This window comes from Alexandromys fortis, unplaced genomic scaffold, assembly GCF_014885135.2.
Source record: "Alexandromys fortis isolate MF-2015 unplaced genomic scaffold, M_Fortis_MF-2015_v1.1 scaffold_51, whole genome shotgun sequence".
Taxonomy (NCBI): domain Eukaryota; kingdom Metazoa; phylum Chordata; class Mammalia; order Rodentia; family Cricetidae; genus Alexandromys; species Alexandromys fortis.
This window is the reverse complement of record NW_026067925.1, coordinates 8,613,428-8,637,341: the sequence shown is the minus strand read 5'-3', so window position 1 is coordinate 8,637,341 and position 23,914 is coordinate 8,613,428. Positions and strand designations below refer to the sequence as shown.

Genomic DNA, 23,914 nt, shown 5'->3' with positions numbered 1-23,914 from the left:
CACAGAGAAAAACTAAGGGAGTTGAAGTAGGGTTGGTGGGAGTGTCCTGGAGCTGAATGAAGGGCCAGAGCCAGAAGGAGCTGATGGGAGTAAACACAGCAGTTTCCTAGCCCCAAAGCGAAATTTAAAATAAACTCTTAGGCTGAAGTGCTGGGATTGTTGTTGTTGGGTGTGTGTGCACGCGCGCGTGTACTTGGAAAATGGGGAGAACTGCTCTTACTCAGAGGGACAGAAGTATTTTAATTCTCAAGCTGAGCATTGCACTGTTGAGCTGAAAAATGAGGAGCACTAAAAAAAAAAAAACCGCATAAGTAAAGCCATGAACACAAACACACGACTGCTGAATGAAGGTTCTTAGATGCCAAAATATCTGGTAAATGAAACCTCGTTTGATGAGTAAGCTCCCAAAGAAAAATATAGAAAGGTTTCACTTTATTCCCTAAAGGAAAAGGGTAAGCGTGAAAATAAATCTCGTGAATGCTAACAACATATTACTGAGGGAAGCAGCAAGCTGACAGCAGCAGGCGGAAATAACCCGTGACTGTTTGGAATCTACACCATAGTAAATTGGCTATTTTTAGTGTGGAGAGAAAGGAAATGGTTTCTGATGCTAGATTTGTTTTAATTTTAAAGATTGACCTAGCAGAATTTCCATACAAGCAAAATATCTGGAAGGAAAGCTCTACCTAACACAGGCCATTTGTCACCTTGCATTTTATCCTTTGAAATGCAGTGCCATAGAGAGTTTCTGGATCCTACTTTTTATTTGACCAGTTGGTTAGAGAACATTTTTAGAAATTGTGTACTCCTTTAAACTTCTGAAACATTAGATGTCAGAAGTAGGAAGAATTTCATTATGGTTTCAAGAAAGGTTTTCAACTTTAAATGTAGGTGGCATTTGAAATCGTTTACTTAACCAAGTGTTTCAAAGCTTTTTTTTTTTCCTCTTCATGAAGTTGTAGATACTAGTTAAAGCATGGATCCCTAAAGTTGGTCAGGTCTTTTTTACACTGTATCTCTCCTGCAGCCAGACTGTTGATCTCCTCATGCAAGAGTCAGGATGTCGTTTAGAACATCCTTCTGCTACCAAATTCCGAAATCATGTCATGGAAGGAGACTGGGATAAGGTAACGTAGGGCACATAGAGCTGTGTGACTGCTGCTAAAATTAAGCGTTTGGTGGAAATGTTGTGACAGTTTTGTTTTTCTTTTATGCCAATTTTTGCAGGCAGAAAATGACCTGAATGAACTAAAGCCTTTAGTGCATTCTCCTCATGCGATTGTGGTAAGAGGCGCACTTGAAATCTCTCAAACCTTGTTGGGAATAATTGTGGTAAATACACTTTTGTTCTTAGTTTCACATTTATGCTTATTTTAGGTTATTGATAACTATAGGCATCTGATCTTAAGAGGCTTGAAAGTAAATTTTATATAATTTATAAATAAGGATGAGTTGTTTATGGTTGTAAGCTATGAACTTTAAATGTTTTATATCCTACTTAGTAAATGTGTCGTTTAAAACTGTAATTTAAGCTCTAAAAACTTAAACATCTTCCTGCTTTTAGTGCTGTTAATAGGAGCCTTATATTGTTAGGATCAAGGATAAATTATACTTTTATGTTACTCAAAATACTGAATATGCTTGAAGAGAATATGTTTGGGTATATGTATACCATACAGCCTGAAGAAGCTGGTACATTATTTTTTTGAACATTGGAAACACATAATTAAGCCAAATTATTACTGTTGTTGTGCTCCCCATTTTCTTTCTTTCAAGTTATGTGAATTGACAAGTGTCAGAGTCTGCATAATATGTGTCACTTTGAGGAGTTTAGGTGCAAGTTTGACCATTGGGCCCTGCTGACCGCCCTTATTTCCTTGTCAAAATCAGTTTAGTAGTTTACCCTGTTAACCTTCATTAGCCTTTATGGGTTTGGTTTGGTTTCTCGTGCTGATGGGTTTTAATTCTTTAGGAAGGGATACATCGGGTTGTTTTTGTTTTTTGTTTGTTTGTTTGTTTGTTTTTTAAGCACTACTGATTGGAAAGCATGAAGAATCAGCTGTTGGCTGCTGGTTTATAAACTTCTAGCTGATTCATTTATTGTCAAAAGCAGTTTCCTGTCTGCTGGGGGAAGGGAGAGAAGGAGAATAGGAAGTAGGATAGAGGTAGTAGTTTGTTAACTATTAGTAAGTGACCATTAGTATTTTGGTTCTTTTTTTTTTTTTTTAAATTGGGTCAAACATTAACTTTTTTTTACCTTTGTCTATAAGGTGAATAGAGCTGTTTTTTTTTAATCTTTAAAAAAAACTTACAAAATAGTTTCAAATTCTTTATATAATTCTGTACAATAATATAATCTTAGAAAGTGGACTTCAGGAAAATTAAAGGTCTAAAGAAGTACGACAAAGGTGTAGTTAAATTCATGGTTCTATTCTTTCAATCAATACCCAAAGTATTAAAAAATTTAAATGAGTATAAAGTCAAATGATTTAACTTACGAAATAAACAATTCCATAGGATAATTTAAAAATAAAAATAAAGTTAGCATCCATATTTGAAGGAATTCAATTATTTCCAGGAAATAGAGTATTCTCAATTGGTATGTCTGGGGTTTAAAACTTGAGTATATTTTAACTGAGCAGTTTTTCACAAATTTTTGGCTCAGTCTGGATGAGCAAGAACAAAGAAAATGTCCAAAATAAGAATTGAAGTTTATTGGTGGCTATAAAGAAATTTTATTTGTGGAGTATTTTGATGTGATTTTTTTTTAAGAGTATGCTTTCATTTTTTTAAGTTTATCCAAATTGTATCTGTACTCTAATAGTAAAATTTCAATGATTCACCTCCTTTAAAATTTTATTTGTAGTAATTTGAGACTTGGATTTAGATTATGATTCATTAGAAACTTCAATAGAAGCAACAAGTATTTTGGAAAAAGGTAGTTATAGATAATAAGGAGGAATCCTTTCTTTTTACAGCCTGTTCAGTCTGTAGAACATTCTAGGATCTAATAAAAGATGAAGATTAAATCTGGCTGAGCCTCACACCATCAAACTGTTTAGGTATTTATACAAAGAAAGGGGGCCCACTTTTGTCTCCCATAAGCACTGATGAATCAATTGCTTTAAAAGATTCAGTTCAACATTTTTTGAAGCCATTCTTCACCTTTCTAATACTTATTCCTTCCTGATTTCATTACTAGAAGATCATCATAAAAGTTGAAATTTGTAATATCTTAGATACCAACCTTGTGGGTTTTTAACATAATTACCTAATTATTTACTCACACCCTTGATGACAGTACAGTCTCAAAGTGCACACGATTGCTATTCCCAGTGGTGGGGACTAAGGCCAGAGCCTGGCTGGGTTAGTTAGTGCCCTGCCACTGAGCTGCATCCCTGTCCTGAAGACAGTCTGAACGCTTTTATTGATGTAGTTTACATCCCTCACTTTCCCCCGTCTCCACACTTTAAAATGGTTTCTAGTCAAATGATACTCAGAATAGCAGATGTTGTGAGGTTTTTGGCTAAAGTCATGAATCAACATTTTTCAGTTTGAGTTGATAATGCCATGTCTGAGAATCTGGATAGAATCTGGATAGGCATTTGAGACCAACAACAGAAAAATTGCAAGAACGAGACTTTGTAAACATATTGCAATTTGGTTTTTTTTAATGTAATAGAAATAATTTTATCAAAAAGGACAAATATGGACTTGACAAAAATTAACTGATAAAGTCAAATAAGAGCTCTGAGATCTTTACCGTAAATATAATTTATTTCTCCTTTCCTTGGAATCAGGATTTAATAGCAAAATTTGCTTATAACATTATTTCAGTATTAAAGCCATTGTAAAATTAGGAGATTGCCTTCAATAACTAGGCTTTATGAAAACTATTATTTCAAAGTTTTTCTTCAGTGTTGAAATTCAGTCTGACAATGTGGGAAAAGAACAGTGATTCAGATACTGAGTAAGGTGTGGGGAGGGGTCCAAGAAGAGATTTCAGCTTCAGGTTTTTATTAGATTTTAAAAGAAAGAAAAGAAAATATTGCTGGGACCGAAGTCATTGAAATAGTCTGGTAGAGGTCTGACTGGAAACCCAGGGAGGGCGTTATTTCCTCGTCCCTCTTCTCGCTCTCTGGCTTCTTTCAGAAGTTTCTGATCTTTAAAAGAGAGGAAAGAAGACCCCTGTCTAAACAAGCCGCAGTATTGCCTGATTTTTAACTTTCTTAGGAATGGACATCATTTATGCACTAAAAGATCTTTACTTTCTTGAGATTATATTAATTTTGAGCTTTAAATTTAGGAAGGTAAAATACATTTTTTATTGTTACCGTGTGTCAGATACTTGAGCTGAGCATTAGATGGATAAACCTTTGTTGTCAAGCTCTCTAGCTGTGACTGTCCAGCAGCGTATTAGCTGCAGTGCTCTAGGCCAAGCTTTCACACCCATTGAGGGTGTTCATTGTCTTAGTTGAGATAATGATTCAGAAAAATGTTCTTGTATTGCTTTTATAGCATTCCCTGTATATACAGGAATATGAGTTTGTATTGTCTTTGCTCAAAGGTTTAGTCTGCCTTCTTTTTTTCTCCTGCCCCATCTTTGCCCATAGAACACAGTAATATGTTCTGACAGGATCTTGGTGAGAAAGTAAGGGAGAAATAGCATTGGGCACTGCCACTCTGTACATTGGATCGAGGGAGGGAGACATTAGCAATGTCCCTTTACACACTGGGTTGAGGGAGAGAGAGAGAGTATGGGGCCTTTATGATTAATAGTAAATGAACAAGACTTGCCTGAAATTAAAAGGAAAAAAATGTTTCCCAAATTCCCAATTGCTGAGAAACTTTAGTGAGGAAATGAAATCCATACTGACTAGTTGCATGTGACACTGTTTAAGTTTGACTTAGAAGTACAATAAATTAATGAACCCAACAGAGTTGATAACATAGAAGGTTCGTTTTGTAAAATTAAATGGTTTTTTCAGAAGTTGGTGACAATACCGTAATAACTAAACATATAAGGCCCAATTCCTCCTATTTTTAAAGACTTTTAAATTTAATTTTGGGACTTTTGTCACTTGAAAGTGTTTTTACTTGTTTATAAAAAATAAACTTAAGTATACCTATACAAAGTACTTTTTAAAGTGTCTTGCTGATTAGTCTGTTTCTGAAACCAACTAGCCTAGCCTTGTGTGTAAAATTGGTAAGTGCAGTTTTCCTAGTTACAGGAGTATGTCTCAGTTTCTAAAGTTTGTTGTTGGTTTTTTTTGCTTTTGTTTTTGTTTTTGTCTTACTTAAAGCTTTAAGATTAGATTATTAAACAGAAGGGTAACAGGTCTTACAACAGATACATTTAAATAGTTGTCCTGCTCTATATAAGAGGGTTTAAATATACTGTAGTATTGAGTCACAATAAGAATAAGCCAATAGTTTATATCTTATACTACTTTTTAAAAAAATTTTAGTTTTTACTTATGTTTCTCTTACGTGTGTTGGTATTCTGTCTACATGTGTGTCTATGTGAGGGTGTGTGATCTCCTGGAGCTGGAATCATAGACAGTTGTGAACTTCCACGTGGATGCTGGGATCAGAACCTGGGTCCTCTGGAAGGCCATCCAATCTCTCCAGCCCCAGTATAGATATTACTCAATATAAAATCAAAGCAATTCATCACACTCTTAATTCTGTTACTACAGAATAATTTACCTTTTTTTTTAATGGATATTAAATCCACATTCAATGGAGCTTCTAAATGTGATAAACATTTTTGTCATTATGATCGCTGAAGCACGAGTAACAATTGTGAGCGGGTCCTCCAGTCAGTGGTCCTCAGTTAAGCTTCAAGTTTAGAAGACATTATAGAGAGAATAGTTCATAGATACTGCTTGCCTAGTGGAAAAACTGCTAGGGTTGTGATCTTCATTTTCAAGTTTAGAGTAAGATGGTAATGTAACGTTAAAAATGTTAAAACCAAACATTTCTGCAGGAATAAATGGGAGTGTCTCATAACTGAAAAGTGCTTTATCCTTGTGGGCAAGTAATAAATAATATTTATCTGTGCTTTGCTAAACACATCAATGAGCAGATTATTACAAATATACAAAAATAGTAGATACTGAATCTTCTAAAGACCCTTAACTCCAACCTTCTCATGTGGGTGTCTCTTGATAACTGCAGAGACAGTGGAGTTTGTGCTCTCCCAGTTTAGTCACAGGGTCTGCAGACGCTTGCAGACCAGCCTGCAGTATGCATCTGCTAGAAAGCCAGTTTTACTTCAGATAAGCCAAATTCGGGTACTTTCAGACTTCTGCCTAATGACTGTAGTTCTGCCTTCCAGTCACCTTAGTTTCTCTTCCACATTGTGACTTTTTGATTTGTTTTGTTTGGGGGTTTTGTTGTTGGTTTTTTTTTTAATTGTTTTTGTGATGCTAGAATCAAATCCAGATCTCTACATGCTACACAAGTCCTATACAATCGAGCTATACCCCTGCTACATCATAGCTTCAAAATAACTTCCACTAACTGGAACTGTTTTCACCAGTGTTTTTAAAACTTGCTGCCCTATTAAGATAGTCAGAAATTTTGAGAGCAAATGGGGAATTCTTGTCATAGTTTTAAATGTTGACACATAAAATTCTAAGGAAATTAGGAACAGAATTTGTTTTTTGGTTTTTTTCTTTTGATAATGCCTTGGTCACTAATGATCCTAACTGGAGATTTTTCAAAGAGTTTTATTAATATGTAGACTTGAACATTCATTTAATCTACTATGACTCGTAAAACAAATTATTTTGAGTCATCTTGAAGCTTTATAAAATTATTTTCAAAAGGCATAGTAGAATGGTTTCTACTGTTCTGTTTAGGCACAAACATTTTCTGAACCTTCCATCAACCTTTTTCCCCTGACTGCTGCTTTCTGTCATGTCAGAGGATGAAGTTTTTGCTGCTGCAGCAGAAGTACCTGGAATACCTGGAGGATGGCAAGGTCCTGGAGGCACTTCAAGTTCTACGCTGTGAACTGACGCCGCTGAAATACAATACAGAACGCATTCATGTTCTTAGTGGGTAAGGAAGTGGAGTTCTTAAGACTTCAGATTAATGAAGGGTCTGTTATTTTTATAGAAGTTAACTAATGATCAAAGTTATATTTCATTAATTAACTTTCTTACTGAGAAAGTACTGGATATTGCTGAACTCTTAGTTCTGGATAAATTCACTTATGTATGCACAAAGCTATTTAGCTATCTGTATTAAGTTTTGAGAGTTGGGCAGTGGTACACTTTTAATCCCAGCACTCAGAGTCAGAGACAGGTGTGTATTTTTGAGTTTGGTCTACAGACGGAATTCCAGGTCAGCCAGGAAACCCTATCTCAAACAAATTTAAAAAACAAAACAAAAAATGATTTGAGATACTTAATAGGTGAAAAGGAGAAGAAATCCATATAACCAGTGAGATACTATTTCAAAATCTCAAAATTAAAAAAGCAGTCAGGCGGTAGTGGCACACACCCCTATCCCAGCTCTAAGGAGGCAGAGGCAGGTAGAGATCTCTGAGGGCAAGGCCAGCCTAGGCTACAGAGCAAGTTCTAGGACAGGCTCCAAAGCTACACAGAGAAACTCTGTCCCGAAAAACTATAAATAAACAAACAAACAAAAAAAGAAAGAAAAAAAGAAAACTTCATGGCTTTGGATCACAGCAAGCAATGAACAGTATACAAGTGTTCTGCATACAAAACTATTACTTGCTTAACTGTTAGCATGGCCTTTATCTGCTACATTTATTTGTTTATATAGAAACATGGTCTTGTCACATATCCCTACATAGATGACCTAAAATTCATAAGGAATGAACAACTGGGCAGTGGTGGTGCACGCCTGTAGTCCCAGCATTCAAGAGGTGGAGGCAGGTGGATCTGAGTTCAAAGCCAGAGTGAGTTCTAGGATAGCCAGAGCTACACAGAGAAACCCTGGAGGAGGGGGGGGGGGGGTCCACATGACTCCACTTGCTAAGTGTTGGGATTAAAGGTACATGCCACCACACAGGGCCAGAACATACGATTTAATGCATAGTTTTTTCTTTAAAGTGATGTTGAAAGAAGAATTCCTGCCCCTGTTGTATCTTTTCCGTTCTACCATGTCACTTAGCATAAGCACATTTGTCTAAACCCATATTCCTATAAAGGGCACAAGGGCACAGAAATAACCAACCATAGGTCCTCTTTTTTTTTTTTTTTTTTTGCTATGCTGGGATTAAACCAAGGACTTGGTTAGTTTTGAGGCTTTGGTTTTGTGAGGCAGGGTTTTTCTGTTTAGCTTTGGAGCCTGTCTTGTAACTTGCTCTGTGTACCACATTGCCCTTGAACTCACAGAGATCTGCCTACCTCTATAGTGCTGGGATTAAAAGTGTGCACCACCTAGGATTTTTATGTGTGGTGGGTAAGCATGTAAGCATCTATCACTGAGGTAAATGTCTCCAGCCTTCTTCCTTTTTATTTTTAGACAATCTTCTTAAGCTTCCCTGGCTGGTTCAGTGTAACAAGTCTTTCTCTGTCCTGCTAGCTCCCAAATAATGACACAGAGACTTACTAATTATGAAAGCTCAGCCTATAGCTTAGACTTGTTTCTAATTAACTCTTATAACTTACTAACCCATTTATATTCATCTAAATTCTGCCTCATGGCTTGTGACTGTTACCTTTCCTCCTGCGTATCTTGTGTTCTGCCTCTCCTCACTTCTGCTCCTTTTTTTCTTCCCAGAGTCCTCTGTCCCCAGAAGTCTCACCTAACATTTTCACAGTGGAAACAAATATTCCGCAGTAGTTCAGCTTCTGGAGCAATCTGGGTTGTGTCCCTGTGCCACCGCATGTCAATTTTGCAAAATTAAAAATGAACAAATTTCCCACCTAGCTACTGACGTTAATTCTCCCACAATATTCCCTTTTTTTCATTATCCACCTCACCCCTCACCCCCCACCCCCAGGGTTTCTCTACATAATAGTCCTGGTGGTCCTGAAACTCTCTGTAGAGCAGGCTGGTCTCAAACTGGTAGAGATGATCCATCTGCCTCTGCCTCCCGAATGCTGTGATTAAATGTGTGCACCGCCACCACCTAGCATTTTCCACTTGTTCTTGTGTTGTACACATGCATATGTGGAGGTCAGTGGACAACTCATGAGTCCGTTCTTCCAGCCGCGGGCTCTAAGGATCAGATTCAGGCTGGCAGGCAGGCTTGTGCAGCCTTGACTCACTAGTTCTCCAAAATTATTTTAGAGACAAAATTCTGATAATCCAGTTTCTTTGGAGGCTTGTTAAGTATAATTACACTTTCTAAAACGTTTTCCCATTAACCAAAATGCTACATCCATACTTAAAGCAAGAAGGCTGTTTGAGTAGACTCTGTTACTTTTTCAGTTGAGGAAAGGAGGGGCATTGACCCTGGTATTTGAGAGGTGTCACTGCCTTACTTGTGCAGCAGGGAGCAGAGTGAGTACGTGGTTTTATTTCACCCTCATTGCCTAGTTGTTTGTTATTTATTTTGTTTTTGTTTTTTTCGAGTCAGGGTTTTTCTGTATAGCTTTGGAGCCTGTCCTGGAACTCGCTTTGTAGAACAGCCTGGCCTCAAACTCAGATATCGCCTGTCTCTGCCTCCCGAGTGCTGGGATTAAAGGTGGGTGCCACCACCAGCCAGCTTTAATTGTTTTTTATATAAGTGACAAGGAAGGTATATTTGGCAGAGCACCCAGGAGACTTACTCATCAGATTTCACTTCCGAGTTGAATATGGCCTTTACTTCTTTTATATAGTTCCGTTCCCTGAGAAAAGCCAGGTTGGAGGTATCCTCCCTATAGGAGGTCGTTATATATTCCCCAGAGCTGAGGAAGTTGAGCATTTATACCACATTTATACATAGTGAGGAATAATGCTGGATTCCAAGCATAGGTAGCCCTCCCTTGTGGTTGCTGGGTTCTGAACTCAGGTCCTCGTGCCAAACAAGCATTCTTACCCACTAAAACACTTTCTCAGCCCTATGTTGTTTTGGCTTGTGATTTTTAGTACTTATATCACAGAGAATCAGTGAAGTTGGCTCAGTTGTGAAGAACAAGGTGCAGTCTGTGTTCCTGCACTGGTTAATTTCCCACAACTATTTCCCAAGCTTTTTGTGTCTCTTATTTCTTCATTTATGTAATTAGAATAATAGTGTTTGCTTCATACGGGGTAGTTGTGGCATTCAGTGAAGCATGTGCTGAAGATTTGGAATAACCCGACATAAAGCTACATATATTATGTATAGCAGAAAGGAGCACTCTTAATTGCAGTGATAACATTGTGTATTTTGATAATAGTCTATTGCCTTTTAATCATTTATGAAGGTACCAGTTTGCATTAATAAATTGAATTCACCGTAAAAATGTTTTTCTTGATTTGCATGAGCAAGAACTTGGTTGTGAAAATATAATCAACTATTTTTTAATTATATTTCAAAAGGGTTTGAGATTTGGTGCTTTCTTTATTATAGGTATCTAATGTGTAGCCATGCGGAAGACCTAAGGGCAAAAGCTGAATGGGAAGGCAAGGGGACAGCTTCTCGGTCCAAACTGCTGGACAAGCTTCAGAGTAAGAGTTTTTGATGTTTATTTCCTTTTAGATTGGAAGTAGGTAATAAAGATCAAATAGGAAGCTTGTACTTAGACACACTTTCACTGAGTTTTTGTGGAAGAAGAGTCCATTAAAGAGCCCTTTACACCAAAGAGTCTCACACTCACCAGACGGGACCTGGAGTCAGTGTGAGGTGCTGGACTCTGCATTCTCCTTATGTTTGTAAACTTTTTTTAATAGTTTTTTTTTTAACAGTTTATTTAACTTTATTTTATGTGCATTGGTGTGAAGGTGTCAGATCCCCTGAAACTAGATTTACAGACAATTGTGAGCTGCCATGTGGGTGCTGGGAATTGAATTTGGATCCTCTCGGAGAGCAGCCAGCACTCTTTCCAACCCCTTATGTTTGTTTTCTCTTTTTAAAATAACTTTTTTTCATTTATTTTACATTTTACATATCAACTCCCCTATGTTTGAGTGCTTTGTTTCATCTTACCTTGTTTCTGTGTAGCTTTGGAGCCTGCTCTGGCCTCGAACTCTCTTAGATCCACCTGCTTCTTCCTCTCAAGTGCTGGGATTAAAGGCGTGCGCCACCATCGCATGTTTGTATTCTTTAGTGATGTTCTTTTTTTTTTTTTTTAAGATTTATTTATTTACTGTGTATACAACATTCTGCCTCCATGTATGCCCACATGCCAGAAGAGGGCACAACCATTACAGATGGTTGTGAGCCACCATGTGGTCACTGGGAATTGAACTCAGGACCTCTGGAAGAGCAGTCAGTGCTCTTAACCACTGAGCCATATCTCCAGCCCCTTTAGTGATGTTTTTAAGTTCTTTGGATGAAAAGTACTAAGGATAGAGAGAAAAAAAAAGTGAGCCACAGCTTCAAGTCCTACGCATTTTACAATTTTTGTTCTTTAGGTAAATTGTTTTATGCTTCTCCCAACTGTGTTAGCTCGCTTTCTAGTTTTTTGGGGAGATCATTTTTTACCATATCTTTATGTAAAATGCCTCTTTTCTATTCAGATTATACAGAGTAGAAATCTCAAGAATCAGAAAATACATATTCCATATACCTGGGAGAAATGTAAAGCATAAGAGAATTAGAATAAGTTTGTATGGATTCTATTCTCTGAATTACCATGGTACCTTTGGCATTAGTTACTCTTTGTTAAGTGAAGATTTATCTCATCCTGAGATACACAATCATCTACTGACACATAATCATCATTGTATTTTCTGTCCCATCTTTTTTTTACTTTTGTAGTGTGTTTTGTATGTGGTATTACTCCTCACAGAAACTCCACCTACAGGATATAGCCCAATTACTCCTTTCTAGTGGCAATATCACTGTAGTTTTTGAAAATGTTCCTACAACTTCCCTTATGTCATGTCCCTGGAGCTTTTGTCTGTGTAGCGGAAACAGTAATACTGAGGTAAAAGGTGCAGCAAAAGAGAACTGAATGTCTTAAATAAAAGTTTACAGTTTATTATTATTTTTATTTCTCTTTTTTAAAATATCTTTTATTAAAGCCTATTTACCACCATCAGTGATGCTTCCCCCACGGCGTTTACAGACTCTTCTGCGGCAGGCGGTGGAGCTACAAAGGGATCGGTGCCTATATCACAATACCAAACTTGACAATAATCTAGATTCTGTGTCTCTACTTATAGATCATGTTTGTAGTAGGTAAGAGAAAAATTTCTTACATTTTCAAATGTTAGTGTATTACAGATGGAATTATGAACTTTATGCAAACATTTTCTAGGGTTTCTTTGTGTAGTTGTATATCAGTTCATATCTGATTTACTATTTATTCACAGTAAAATCCAGAACTACTAAAATTGAAACTTAGTAGAAAAAAAATAGAAAATTAGCTTCTACTATGTAAGCCTATGTTTATGTGGTAAGCCACAGTTGGGACCTGAAGCCCAAAAGCCAATTTTTCGTTTTCTTACCTGTGGGTTTGGTTAGTTATTTCCTGTGTTCAACATTTTAACTATGTACAAAGTTATTTTCTACATATATAAATCATTGAAATGCTTTTTTCTTAAAGTTCTGCTTTTTGTAGAATGGCTTCAAAAATAGCTAGAATAATGGACATTAACTTTGTGTTTATGTTTACCAAACCATGCACATAATTGAAGTTGGAAGAATTCAAGCTTGTCTTTTGGTGTTGAGTGTACTTTTTAGTAAAAATTTCTCTTCTATTTTAATGATGCTCTCCAAAATTAAATCCTAACTTTAAAATACCAAGATAAAAATTGTGAACCCTTCCAAACTTGAGGAAAGAAATGGTTTGGTTCTGATCAGACATTGAAAGCGGGCTGCTGTAGTGCACATACTCCGTTCCTTCTGCTCATATTCATTGAAGAAGTAACAAAAAGAATGGATTTCGGTGGTGAAAGACAGAGTGTATATGTTAATCAATAAGGAGCTCTTGAATAACCAGAAATGCTATACATACATGTAGATACTGCTCTAAAATAATTTTCAGGAGTATTTATTTATTTTAAAATTTATATCTTATGAATGAGTGTTCTGCATGTACACTTGCATGCCAGCAGGGGGCATCAGATGCTATTGCAGATGGTTGCGAGCCACCATGTGGTTGTTGGGAATTGAACTCAGGACCTCTGGAAGAGTAGCCAGTGCTTTTACTGCCAAGCCATCTCTCCAGTCCCATGAGGTGTGTTTAAACCAAGTGATTTACTTTGCTTTTTTTGTTTTTGTTTTTTCTTTCATCAGTACTAGAAACAGAACATAGGTCTTTTCAAATGCTAGTCAAAAGTTCTACCACTGATCCCTGTCCCCAGCCCTATAATTTGCCTGTGTGTGTAGTTGTGTCATCGCTGACTGCACTTGTCTGAGCTATTGGCCTTAGAAATGATGCTCTTGTGTGAGTTACTGTTGTGCTAGCGTAGGATGTGATAGTGATCCTTTTCCCTTAGCACAGCTCACTCCTTGGCACTGTTCTTTGACTTCTTGGGGAGAACTTTTAGAGCTTTTTGTTTAAATTGGATGAGTGCGTGGGTAAGGGATAGATTAAAGACTATATAGTCTGTGCCTTGTTTTATAGCTCCTTTAGGTTGTTTAAAATTAAGTCACCTGTAGGCCAAGGTCTCTTTGTAGCTCATAAACTCATTTCTGCTGAGGGAATGAAAGGTGACAAGTAGACCTGATAGTGCCAGAAGTGTCAGAAAATAAGAGCCTTTCCTTCATGCATGGAAACAGAAACCCATGACAGGAGGATTTTCCACCCCTGTATATACCTTAGTTCCTGATGTCACTATTTGTAGACTAATATATGACAAATACTTAGTCCTTTTTCTGTCCTTCACCTCGGGTGGGGTACTCATCAGAACATTGTGTAAAGCACTCTGACATTTTACTAAAACTGAAACTCTTACTTTTCAAAAGTGTTCCTTAGATCTTCTTTATGATTAAAAATAATTTACACACCTGGTACATGGACTTACTTTTGCAGGCAAAACACCCATACATATAACAATAAATTAAAAACAGCATTGCACCTTCTGTTTACCACTTCCCTCCTTCAAGGGTAACTTCTCAAATCGTTCCCTGCTTGCTATGCAGTTCTTTGGTCTGTCCTTGTTTTTCTTCACCAGGTTCCTATAGTGTCACTGCTGATGTTGGTGAGGATAGTCTGTCTGATTCAGCAGCTGCCTTCCAGGTTTTCTCGAGCTTTCTACAGTATTATAGCTTTCTATAAATATTCCAGGCTCTAGATTGATACTCTGACCCCTCCAAGGGCTCTTCTTTTCTCTGTCTGTCCCTTTAATAGTTTGTCCCAGGGTTGCCTCTTTCCTCATCTTCCTTCCGTAGGTTATACTTCCACGAATCTAGGGCCTCCTGGAAATAGGCCAGAGCTACAGTTTTTCTCTCCTAAGCCTTGGATCTGAGTACAGTTTGGCTGTTGCTCTAGTTAAACACAGCAGATCCAAATAGATTTTTCTCTGCCTCTTATTCAGTCAGGCCTGCTAAGTCTGGTTGTTTGTTTGTTTTTTGTTTTTGTTTTTTTATACTTGAGTTCTATATTTTTGTCACATGTATGACATATGTGCTTGAGTATATGTGTTTTCACATGTGTGTGGGTACACGTGTACATATGGATGCATCTGTGTGGAGGACCAAGGTTGATACTGGAAATCTTCCTCAGTTGTTCTTCCACTTTATTCTTTTAAGACAGGGTCTCTGGCTGAACCTGGAGCTCACCAATCCCAGCAAGTCTCTAGCCAGTTTGCTCCAGAGATTTCCCTGCCTCCACCTTCAGAGGCTGGAATTACAGGCCGGTTACCATGTCAACCTGGCATTTACATGGGGTTCGGGGCATCTGAACTTCCCATCCTCTTGCTTGCTTGCAAGAACTTCAGCTGCCAAGCCATCTTCCCCTGCATTTTCTATCTCAGGGAGGAGCTACCTACCCAGTTCACCAAGCCGGAAACCAGGAGCCGTCCCCAGCTGTTCATTCTAGAGGTAGATTTTAAGGAGACTAAGAGAGTAACACCAGGCATTAACTCAGTAAGTTGTCCCTTCATTGCCAGACTGGAAAGTGAGCCTGAATTTAATTCCTTAAGTTTAGCTAGAGTTCTTCAAAAGAAAAGTTGATCATTTTTAACCATCTACTTTATTTTCTTCTAGAAGCTACATTTTAGTATTAGTGTTAGAAAGAAATTTTTGAAATAAAATATAAACATACTATCCATTCTTTCCTCTCTGGAGAATAGAGAATTGATTATGAGTAACTGATTATGACTTTGAAAAACCCATGTAAACACTGAAGAGTTTTTATTAGATTGTACACAATTTTTTTATTAACTAGTTTGTACATATTTTCGGTTTAAATGTGACCAGTAAGGAACTTTTTTTTTTTTAAAGAAAGTATTTTCTGGACTTTTTCACACGGATAACTAATGGAAGTATGTTTTTATATGCTACTTTTATAAGTACAAATTTTTTAGTACAGGATTTTTATAAAATATTTGTAGACACAAGTTAAAGATTGAATTTGGTCAAAATGCTACATTTACTGTGTTCTTTCATACAGTACTGGTTTTTAATACCATCTAAAGTTTTGAATTTATTTGAAAGCAAGGCCATCAACCATCACTTATGTATCTGAAAAGGATGTTAATAAATTTGCAGGTTACTGTAGCCTTTATTTTTAATTTTCTCTCTAGATTTTATTTTCTGTGTATGAGTGTTCTGCCTTTGTGCGTTGTGTGAGTGCCTGCTGTCCACAGAGCCTAAAGAGATGCCTGGCTCTCCTGGAGCTGGAGTTAGAGACAGCTGTGAGCTGCTATATGGGTGCTGGGAACCAAACTCAGACCTTCTACAGGAGCAGCAAGTGCTCTTAACCACCGAGCCATCTCTCCAGCCCCCCTTAGTCTTAGTAAAAGACTAAATGCTAGCTGGGAGGTGGAGGCACACACCTTTAATCACAGCACTGGGGATGCAGAGGCAGGTGGATCTCTGTGAGTTCAAAGCCAGCCTGTTCTACAAGAGCTAGTTCCAGGACAGGCTCCAAAGCTACACAAAGAAACTTTATCTTGGAGGGAGAGGGAAACAACACAAGAAGATAATTTTAAATTGACCGATAGCTGTCAAGAGACTAAGTGACTTAATGCCCTGTAATTTGGAATCAGTTCTTACTTACAGGTTATTTGCTAATCTAAATGAATCTTTCTACTGTGATCAAATCAACTTCAGGCAAAAGAATTTTTATTACAATTTTATTAGTCTTTGAAAAAAATAGTGTTTAAAGTTGACATTGGGAAAGATAATTCAGTCAATTATAGGTTCAAAATTTAGTTCAGCTAGTTTTGTGAAAATCTGGTAAGATAATGGCTTCTTGAGCCTTGTAAAAATGGGGGTGATAAAATTTCTCTTGTCAAATTAGTTTCAAGAATTAGCATTCTGGAGGCTGGAGTAATGGCTCAGCAGTTAAGAGTAGTTGTTCTTGATGAGGACCCAGATTTGGTTCCCAGCACCCGCATGGTTAGCAGCTATTTATAACTCCATTTTCAGGTTTCCAGCTCCCTCTTCTGGCTTGTGTGAATACACTGCTCACAAGGTGCACAGACATAAATGCAGGCAAAATACCCATGTACACAAGAAAAAAATAAAAGACTGTCTTATAGAAAGTGTCACATGCAATACTTGGCACCTAGTAAAGTGCTTAATAAAATATAATTATGCATTGTTTTCGTTCAGAGTAAATAAGTTAATACTAAAGCAGTTCTTAGTTAAGTAATCTAAAAATTTTAAAGTTGCCAAGTATTACCTGCTAAGGCTAATTGCCTGCCACCTGTCAGGCTTGCCAGTTGACAGTATACTCTTCCTTGTGTGCATACTGGTGCACACTAGTTTTGTTTTTTGAGACAGGATCTTGCTGTGTTGCCCATGCTGGTCTCAAATTCTCAGACTCAGTCAGGCTTCCTGCTGGAGCTCCACAGTGCTGGGACTATAGGCTCATTTCACTCTGCTGGGCTCTTAGTACTATTGTTGGGGGAAAAAATAAAGAAGTCTTTGGAAGATAAACTTAAAAAGAACTTTTGAAGATAAATTTAAAAGTATGACTTGAGCAAGATCATACCTACCTGTTTATTAATCCAGTACTTGTAAGACTCAGAGCAGGAAGATGCAGAAAGATGCAGAGTTTCAGGCAAGCCTGGGCTACAGTAGTAAGAACCAATGTCAAAATGGATAGGAGGGCTGGAGAGATGGCCCAGTGGTTAAGAGAGCACTTGGTATTTTTGCAGAGAACCTGAGTTTGGTTCCTAGCACTCACATGGTGGATCGTAACTGTCTACCACCCTCTCTTGGCTGTCATATGCTACATGAGGCACACATATGGTGCACATGCACACATGAAGGTAAAATGCTCATGACACATTCTTTGCAGGAGTTGTTTTACTCCTTCCATCATCAAGTTTGTCCCCGGAATTGAACTTAGGCATCAGACTTGACAGCAGGCACTTTCACCCATTGAGCCATCTTGCCAGTTCTCGTTATTTATTAATAAGTGTGTGCATGTGATTCACAGCGCATATGTGGAGGCAGAGGGCAACTTCAGGAGTCAGTTCTCTGCGCTGTGTGGGTTCTAAGGATGGATTGTCTGCCGATCAACAAGCACTTTTACCCTGTGAGCTGTCTCACTGGCCCCATTTTCTTTACGTCATACCAAAGCTTTTAATAATAGCTTCACTGATTTATATGCTTGAAGATGCTACATTATTTCTTATTCCTTGTAGAACAACCAACTAATGCCATTTATCTATAAAGTGGTAAACCTAATTCCTGAATAATAATTATACGAATTATCTTAATCAGACCTGGTAGCTTTCAGAAGGCAGCAAAAAAGTGAAGTTTAGGTTGAAGTAGATTCTATATTACAGATTTTAACTAAAGTTGACTTGAACAAAAAGTGCCTGATATCATAGTATTTCAGCATACCGAAATAAATTTAATTCTTGAGAATTGTAAATACATTCATTTATATTTTACACTTGAGAACTCCAAAAGGAGTTCTGCCGGTTGTTAAATGCCCTTCTCAATATTGCTGAAAATGCTTTGAAAGAGTAATTATGTGTGGATTTGTTTGTTTTAGGAGGCAATTCCCCTGTTACACTCAGCAGATACTCACGGAGCATTGTAATGAAGTGTGGTTCTGTAAATTCTCTAATGATGGCACTAAACTAGCAACAGGATCAAAGGACACCACAGTTATCATATGGCAAATTGATCCGGTATGTATTCCTGAATGAGTTCTTAGACCGCAGAAAGGGGTACTTATTTGTTTACATTTATTTTATGTGTGTTGCCAGCGTGTGTGTGTATCACATGTGTGCCTCTCTTGCACAGGACTGGAGTGCTTCTGATACAGAGCTCTATAGATGGTTGTGAGCCATGATATAGACGATAGCCGTCAAACCCAGGTCATGTTACTTTTGCATCTTAACTCACTGGTCACTTGTTTGTTTTTGGTTTTCGGGACAGGGTTTCTCTGTAGCTCTGGCTGTCATGGAACTTGCTGTGTAGATAAACTACAGATCTGCCTACCTCTGCCTCCTGAGTACTAGGACTAACGGTGTGTGCCACCACACCCAACCGCTTACCTGCTTTTAATATACATATGTAGAAGTAGTTGACTTCAGCAAGTGCCTTTTTTGGTCGTGTTTGTCACTTGATTTGTATTTATTTATTTACTTTTTTTTTATTTTTGAGACAGGGTTTCTTTGTAGCTTTTTGGTTCCTGTCCTGGAACTAGCTCTTCTAGACCAGGCTGGCCTCAAACTAACAGAGATCCTCCTGCTTCTGCCTCCCAAGTGCTTGGATTAAAGGCATGCACCACCAGCGCCCGGCTTTATTTACTTATTTTTGGGGGCAAGTTTTCACTTAGTTTCCCAGGCTGGTGTGGAACTCTCCAGCCCCAGCCAGTATTCCTGAACACCAGGCAGATAGAGATGTATCATATCTGTCTATGTTGGTCACTTTTTTCTATATATTTTTTCTGTGTGTGTGTGTGTGTGTGTGTGTGTGTGTGTGTGTGTAGGTTAATATTACCCTAGTTGTTCAGGGTTTATGTGCTAAGTCATTGTGTATTCTTTCATCCTCTGAAAGACTCTGAGGTGCTAAACTTCTTGTGTTGAGATGAGGAAACTGGGGTAGAAGTGTTAAAGTCTTCAGTATAATTTTCAGATCTCATGTGGAGTCTTAACCTGGTTTTCCCCAATGATAATATTTGAAAATTATTGCATATGGATTTTAAGAACTAAGTTTTCTCTAATCAGAAGTGTCTTTATCACTAGATAACCTACAGATATGTAGAAATAAGCATGTTCGTTTCTTTTAACCAATTGAACATTTATCTACTAGTCAAAAAGCATGAATTCAAATAGGTTAAGGAACTACACTTGTTGTAGGAGCCATTTACCTAAGATCTAAAGTAAATAAAACTTGGTTTAGGACTAAAACAAGGCTTTTGCCTTTGGATAAATATATTGGCCCCAAATTTATTTTGAGTAAGACAACAACAGATTAGCCTTCGAAGCCAATATGATGGCTCAGCGGCTGAAGAAGGCATGTGCTTTGCCAGCCTGGACACCTGATTTTGTTCCCTGGGACCTTCGTAAGGTGGAAAGTAATGACTCCACAAAATTGTCCTGACATATGGGTCATGGCATGTCAGCCCACATACAAGTATCATGCACATACAACATACATAGCAAATAGTTTAAAGGCACCATAGAAGGGAAAATACAAATTTGAGACAGGTACTTCTTGAATACCTTTCTGTGATATGTTGTAACTGGCGACAGGAAAGAACAGCCTTCTTCACTATGAAGAAGGAGATTTTAGGGGCTGGAGAGATGGCTCAGCAGATTGGAGCACTGACTGATCTTCCAGAGGACCCAGATTCACTTCCCAGCACCCACATGGCAGCTCATAACTGTCTATCATTCCAGGATCCAACATCCTCTCATAGACATAGTGTAGGCAAAAACCAATGCACACAAAATAAAAATAAATAAATAATTTTCTTTAAAAAAAAAAAAAAAAGAGCTCTTACCTTTTTGTGCCGTAATACCTAGTTAGCAATCTGACAGACTTACTGGTTATCTTAAAATAATACTGTTAAGTACACATAGCGGGACTCAGGTGTGTGTGTGACAAATATACACACACATATAATTCCATATATGATTTAATTATAAACTATGCACTGATTATTTAAGGAACCTAATTATATTGAAATGTGGGCTCTCCACCTAGAATAAAAAGGTACAATATATAATATTCCTTCATTAACCCTAAATAATTTTAGTAGCAGATAATGATTACCAGCATTCTGAATTAGTAAACTTAAATTTATTGTAAGATATCTGCAACAATTTTAATATGAAATAAGAGTATTTGAAATTTCTCTATTGTTAAGGTATAATACTGAATTTACTGTTACCTAATATTTCTATGTATGTTGCATCAGATTAAATGCATTAGTGATAGATTAAGTCACAGATAGTTCATTGGCTTCTGTATTAGTCAGGGTCTCTATTTCTGTGAAGAGACACTGTGACTACAGCAACCCTTATAAAAGAAAATATTTAATTGGGATGACTTATAGTTCACAGGTTTAGTTCATTATCGTGGGGGGATATGGCAGCATGCAGACAGACATGGTGCTGGAAAAGTAGCTGAGAGTTCTACATCTTGATCAGTAGGTGGCAGCAAGAATCTCTATCCACACTGGGCATAGCTTGAGCGTAGGAGGCCTCCAAGCTCACCCCATAGTGACACACTACTCCAATTAGGCCACACCTCCTACCAGTGCCTTTCCATTTGGGGACCATTTTCTTTCAGACCACTACCACAGCATCCACTAACGAAAAAAAAAAATAATAAACACTTCTCTGGAGTAATTTAACCAACAATGAGCCCAGATTTGAATTCTCTGCCTATCTCTCCCCGCATCTGTCTGCTGTATGAGTCTGATCTGTTTGCTTTAATGCTGTTTTGTGACTCTGTCCCTAACAAAGGCATCACAGATATCAAAGGCTATCAAGCAATAATATCTGTATGCTGTAATCAACATTTATGGTAGATATATATTTTATAAGGCCACTTTCATATTTTCAGCAAATGATTATCGTAGCATATGTCCACACGTGTTACTTTGGGTCTGGGTATGGAAGAGTACATAACTAAAAACTGCCACTTAAAATGTCAGCTTAGGGGACTGAAGAGATGGTTCAGAGGTTAAGAGCATTGCCTGCTCTTCCAAAGGTCCTGAGTTCAATTCCCAGCAACCACATGATGGCTCACAACCATCTGTAATGGGGTCTGGTGCCCTCTTCTGGCCTGCAGGCATAGACACAGACAGAATATTGTATACATCATAAATAAATAAATATTTTTAAAAAAATGTCAGCTTAGGCTGTGAAAGTCGATTCCATGGCGAGGCCAGTAAGTTTGATTATTTACATGGCTCTCTGTCTCGTTTTTGGAAGGGGTCTCTATGTAGTCTTGGCTGGCATCAGACTCAGCTCCACCTGCCTCTGCCTCAGGAACAGTGGGATTAAAAGATTTAGGCCACCATGCCTGGTAACATTGTTCTCTTAAACACATGGGCTGAGTACACAGTAGAGCAGCAGTCTTCAATCATAAGTGACCTTTAATCATTTGTGTTCCAAGACCCTGCTTCTATCCATGGACCCTTTCTTGTAGATGTCAGGTTAAGAAGCCCATCAAAGGATTGTACAGGTTAGAAAGGACATTAAGATGCAATTAAATAATGTTACTATGTTTATTTTCAGTTGAAGTTTGAAGACATAAAGGAACCTTATTAGAGCTATGGTATAGCATACAAATAGGGACACGAGAAAGACATTATGGTAGAAAAGGAGTGTGACTTGACCCCTTCGTTAAATAAAATAGACATATTTTTAGTGATGGCAAAGAGTCACAAATTACACGAGAAAGAGTCTGGGATGTACACATGACCTTTGAATTTTGAGGGGTTTTGTTAAGTTTGTTTTGCTAGGAGTTGTGGGTGAGATTCTCACTTTATTTAGCCAGTATAAAATGCCTATTGTGTGTTAATTTTTTTTAATCTAGGCAACTAAGCATATGATAATAAATCCTGATGATTCTATAATGGACGCTGTGGGAGCTCAGAAGAGATCTCGCTACATCTAGAAAGCTAAGGAAAGTAAGAAAAGAATTTAGGTGAAAGATCAAAGAACTGCTTAGGTGAAACTGATTCAGAATATCCTAAGGCCATCTGGGAGAAGAGTGGAAGTTCAGGAGGTGAACCAATGAAGCACATCTTCTGTATCTCTTTCTGAGGGGTTTAGACTTGATGTCAGTGTTTCCAGAATGGGTTTTCTTGAATACTGGGTGTGCAAAATATAATAGGGTTTTCTTTCTGTCTGTCTTTCTTATTTTCTCTCTTTCTTCCTTCCTTTTTTTTTTTTTTTTTTTTTTTGGTAAAAGGAATTTTTTTCTTGGCACTATTAATTTAGGAATGCAGAATTAATACTTAGATTCTAATCTGAAATGAGAAGGATGACTTTACAGATGGCCATACTACAAAAAAAAAGTCCCCTGAGACTGGTGAACTCTTGACATAATGGTGCTTTTGTTATGTCAAATACTATTTAAGAAAAGTTGACTGCACTTTGTTGTTTCCCTTACTTCCTTTCTTCCTTTCTTTCTTTCTTAAGACAATAGTTTTATTTAAGCCCTAGTTGTCCTTTGTAACACAAATTCTAATTGGTCTTAATAAAAAAAAAAAACCCAGTCATATATAGGGGTTAATGCTGAAGATCAGAGAAGCAGAGTGACCAGCAACTAGAGAATTCTTTTACCTCTACAAATGGTCAGACCCAGGGGGAGGGGGTGATCCTGTCCTCAGACTGCTTCTCTAGACTGCATCTGTCTCCAGCAAATCTCAGACTGGACCGCATTCCTTACCTTATTTCTCTCTGCCCGTTACTCCTGTCTCCACCTCCCTACTTCTGGGGTTAAAGACCTGTGATCCCAAGTGCTGGGATCACCTTTGTGTGAACTGTTTCTCTTTTAGACAGATTCAATCTTGTGTAACCCAGAGTGGCCCTGAACTAACAGATCTCCTGTCTCTGCCTCCTGAGTGCTGGGATCAAAGGGGTGCGCCACCACCTCCCGGCTTGAATATGTATTTTTTCATTGCCCATATTTGTTATTTGTTTTGTTTAAACTGGATTCCAGGTTGAATTAGAATTCATGATCTTTCTGCTCTGCTTCCCCAATGCTGGTATTAGTGTGTAGAAAAAAAGAATTTAAGGTTTCGTTGCTGTTGTTTTTAATATATGAGTATTTTGCCCAGCGTGTGTGTCTGTGCCCCTGGTACCTGTGGAGACCAGAAAAGGGCATTGGTTCCCTTGGAGCTAGAGTTAGATAGTTGCAAGTTGCCCTATTGGTGCTGGGAATCAAATGAAGTCTGTTGTGTATTGTTTTACTCTCTTGTATTTTTGTGGGGCCTGCCACCCAGCTCCCAAATAAATCACACATGGAGGTTTATTCTTAGTTAGGCTTGTTAGTTTGGCTTGTTTCTTGCCAACTTTTCTTAACTTATCACAATTACCTTTTGCCTCTGGGCTTTTATCTTTCTCTTTTTCTGTATACCTTTCTTTCCTTCTTACTCTGTGACTGACTAGGCAGGTGCCTGGCTCCAGATGTCCTCCTCTCCTTGTTCTCTTGTTGCTCTTCTCCTTTTATACTCTCTGCCTGCCAGCCCTGCCTATCCTTGCT

At 37.9% G+C, this 23,914-nt stretch overlaps 1 protein-coding gene across 2 annotated transcripts in view; it reads left to right on the top strand.

Annotated features, from left to right (window-relative positions):
* Wdr26 (WD repeat domain 26) overlaps positions 1–23,914 on the top strand; it is a 45,430-nt gene that overhangs the window by 1,584 nt on the left and 19,932 nt on the right. Inside the window, exons 2-7 of one of the 2 annotated variants that reach the window (XM_050143037.1) lie at positions 1,028–1,127; positions 1,228–1,332; positions 6,932–7,068; positions 10,520–10,617; positions 12,136–12,292; positions 18,234–18,372. In XM_050143037.1, coding sequence (XP_049998994.1) covers positions 1,028–1,127; positions 1,228–1,332; positions 6,932–7,068; positions 10,520–10,617; positions 12,136–12,292; positions 18,234–18,372 — 736 coding nt within the window. The remainder of the gene's footprint in view (positions 1–1,027; positions 1,128–1,227; positions 1,333–6,931; positions 7,069–10,519; positions 10,618–12,135; positions 12,293–18,233; positions 18,373–23,914) is intronic. The other variant, XM_050143038.1, reaches the window with a different exon arrangement.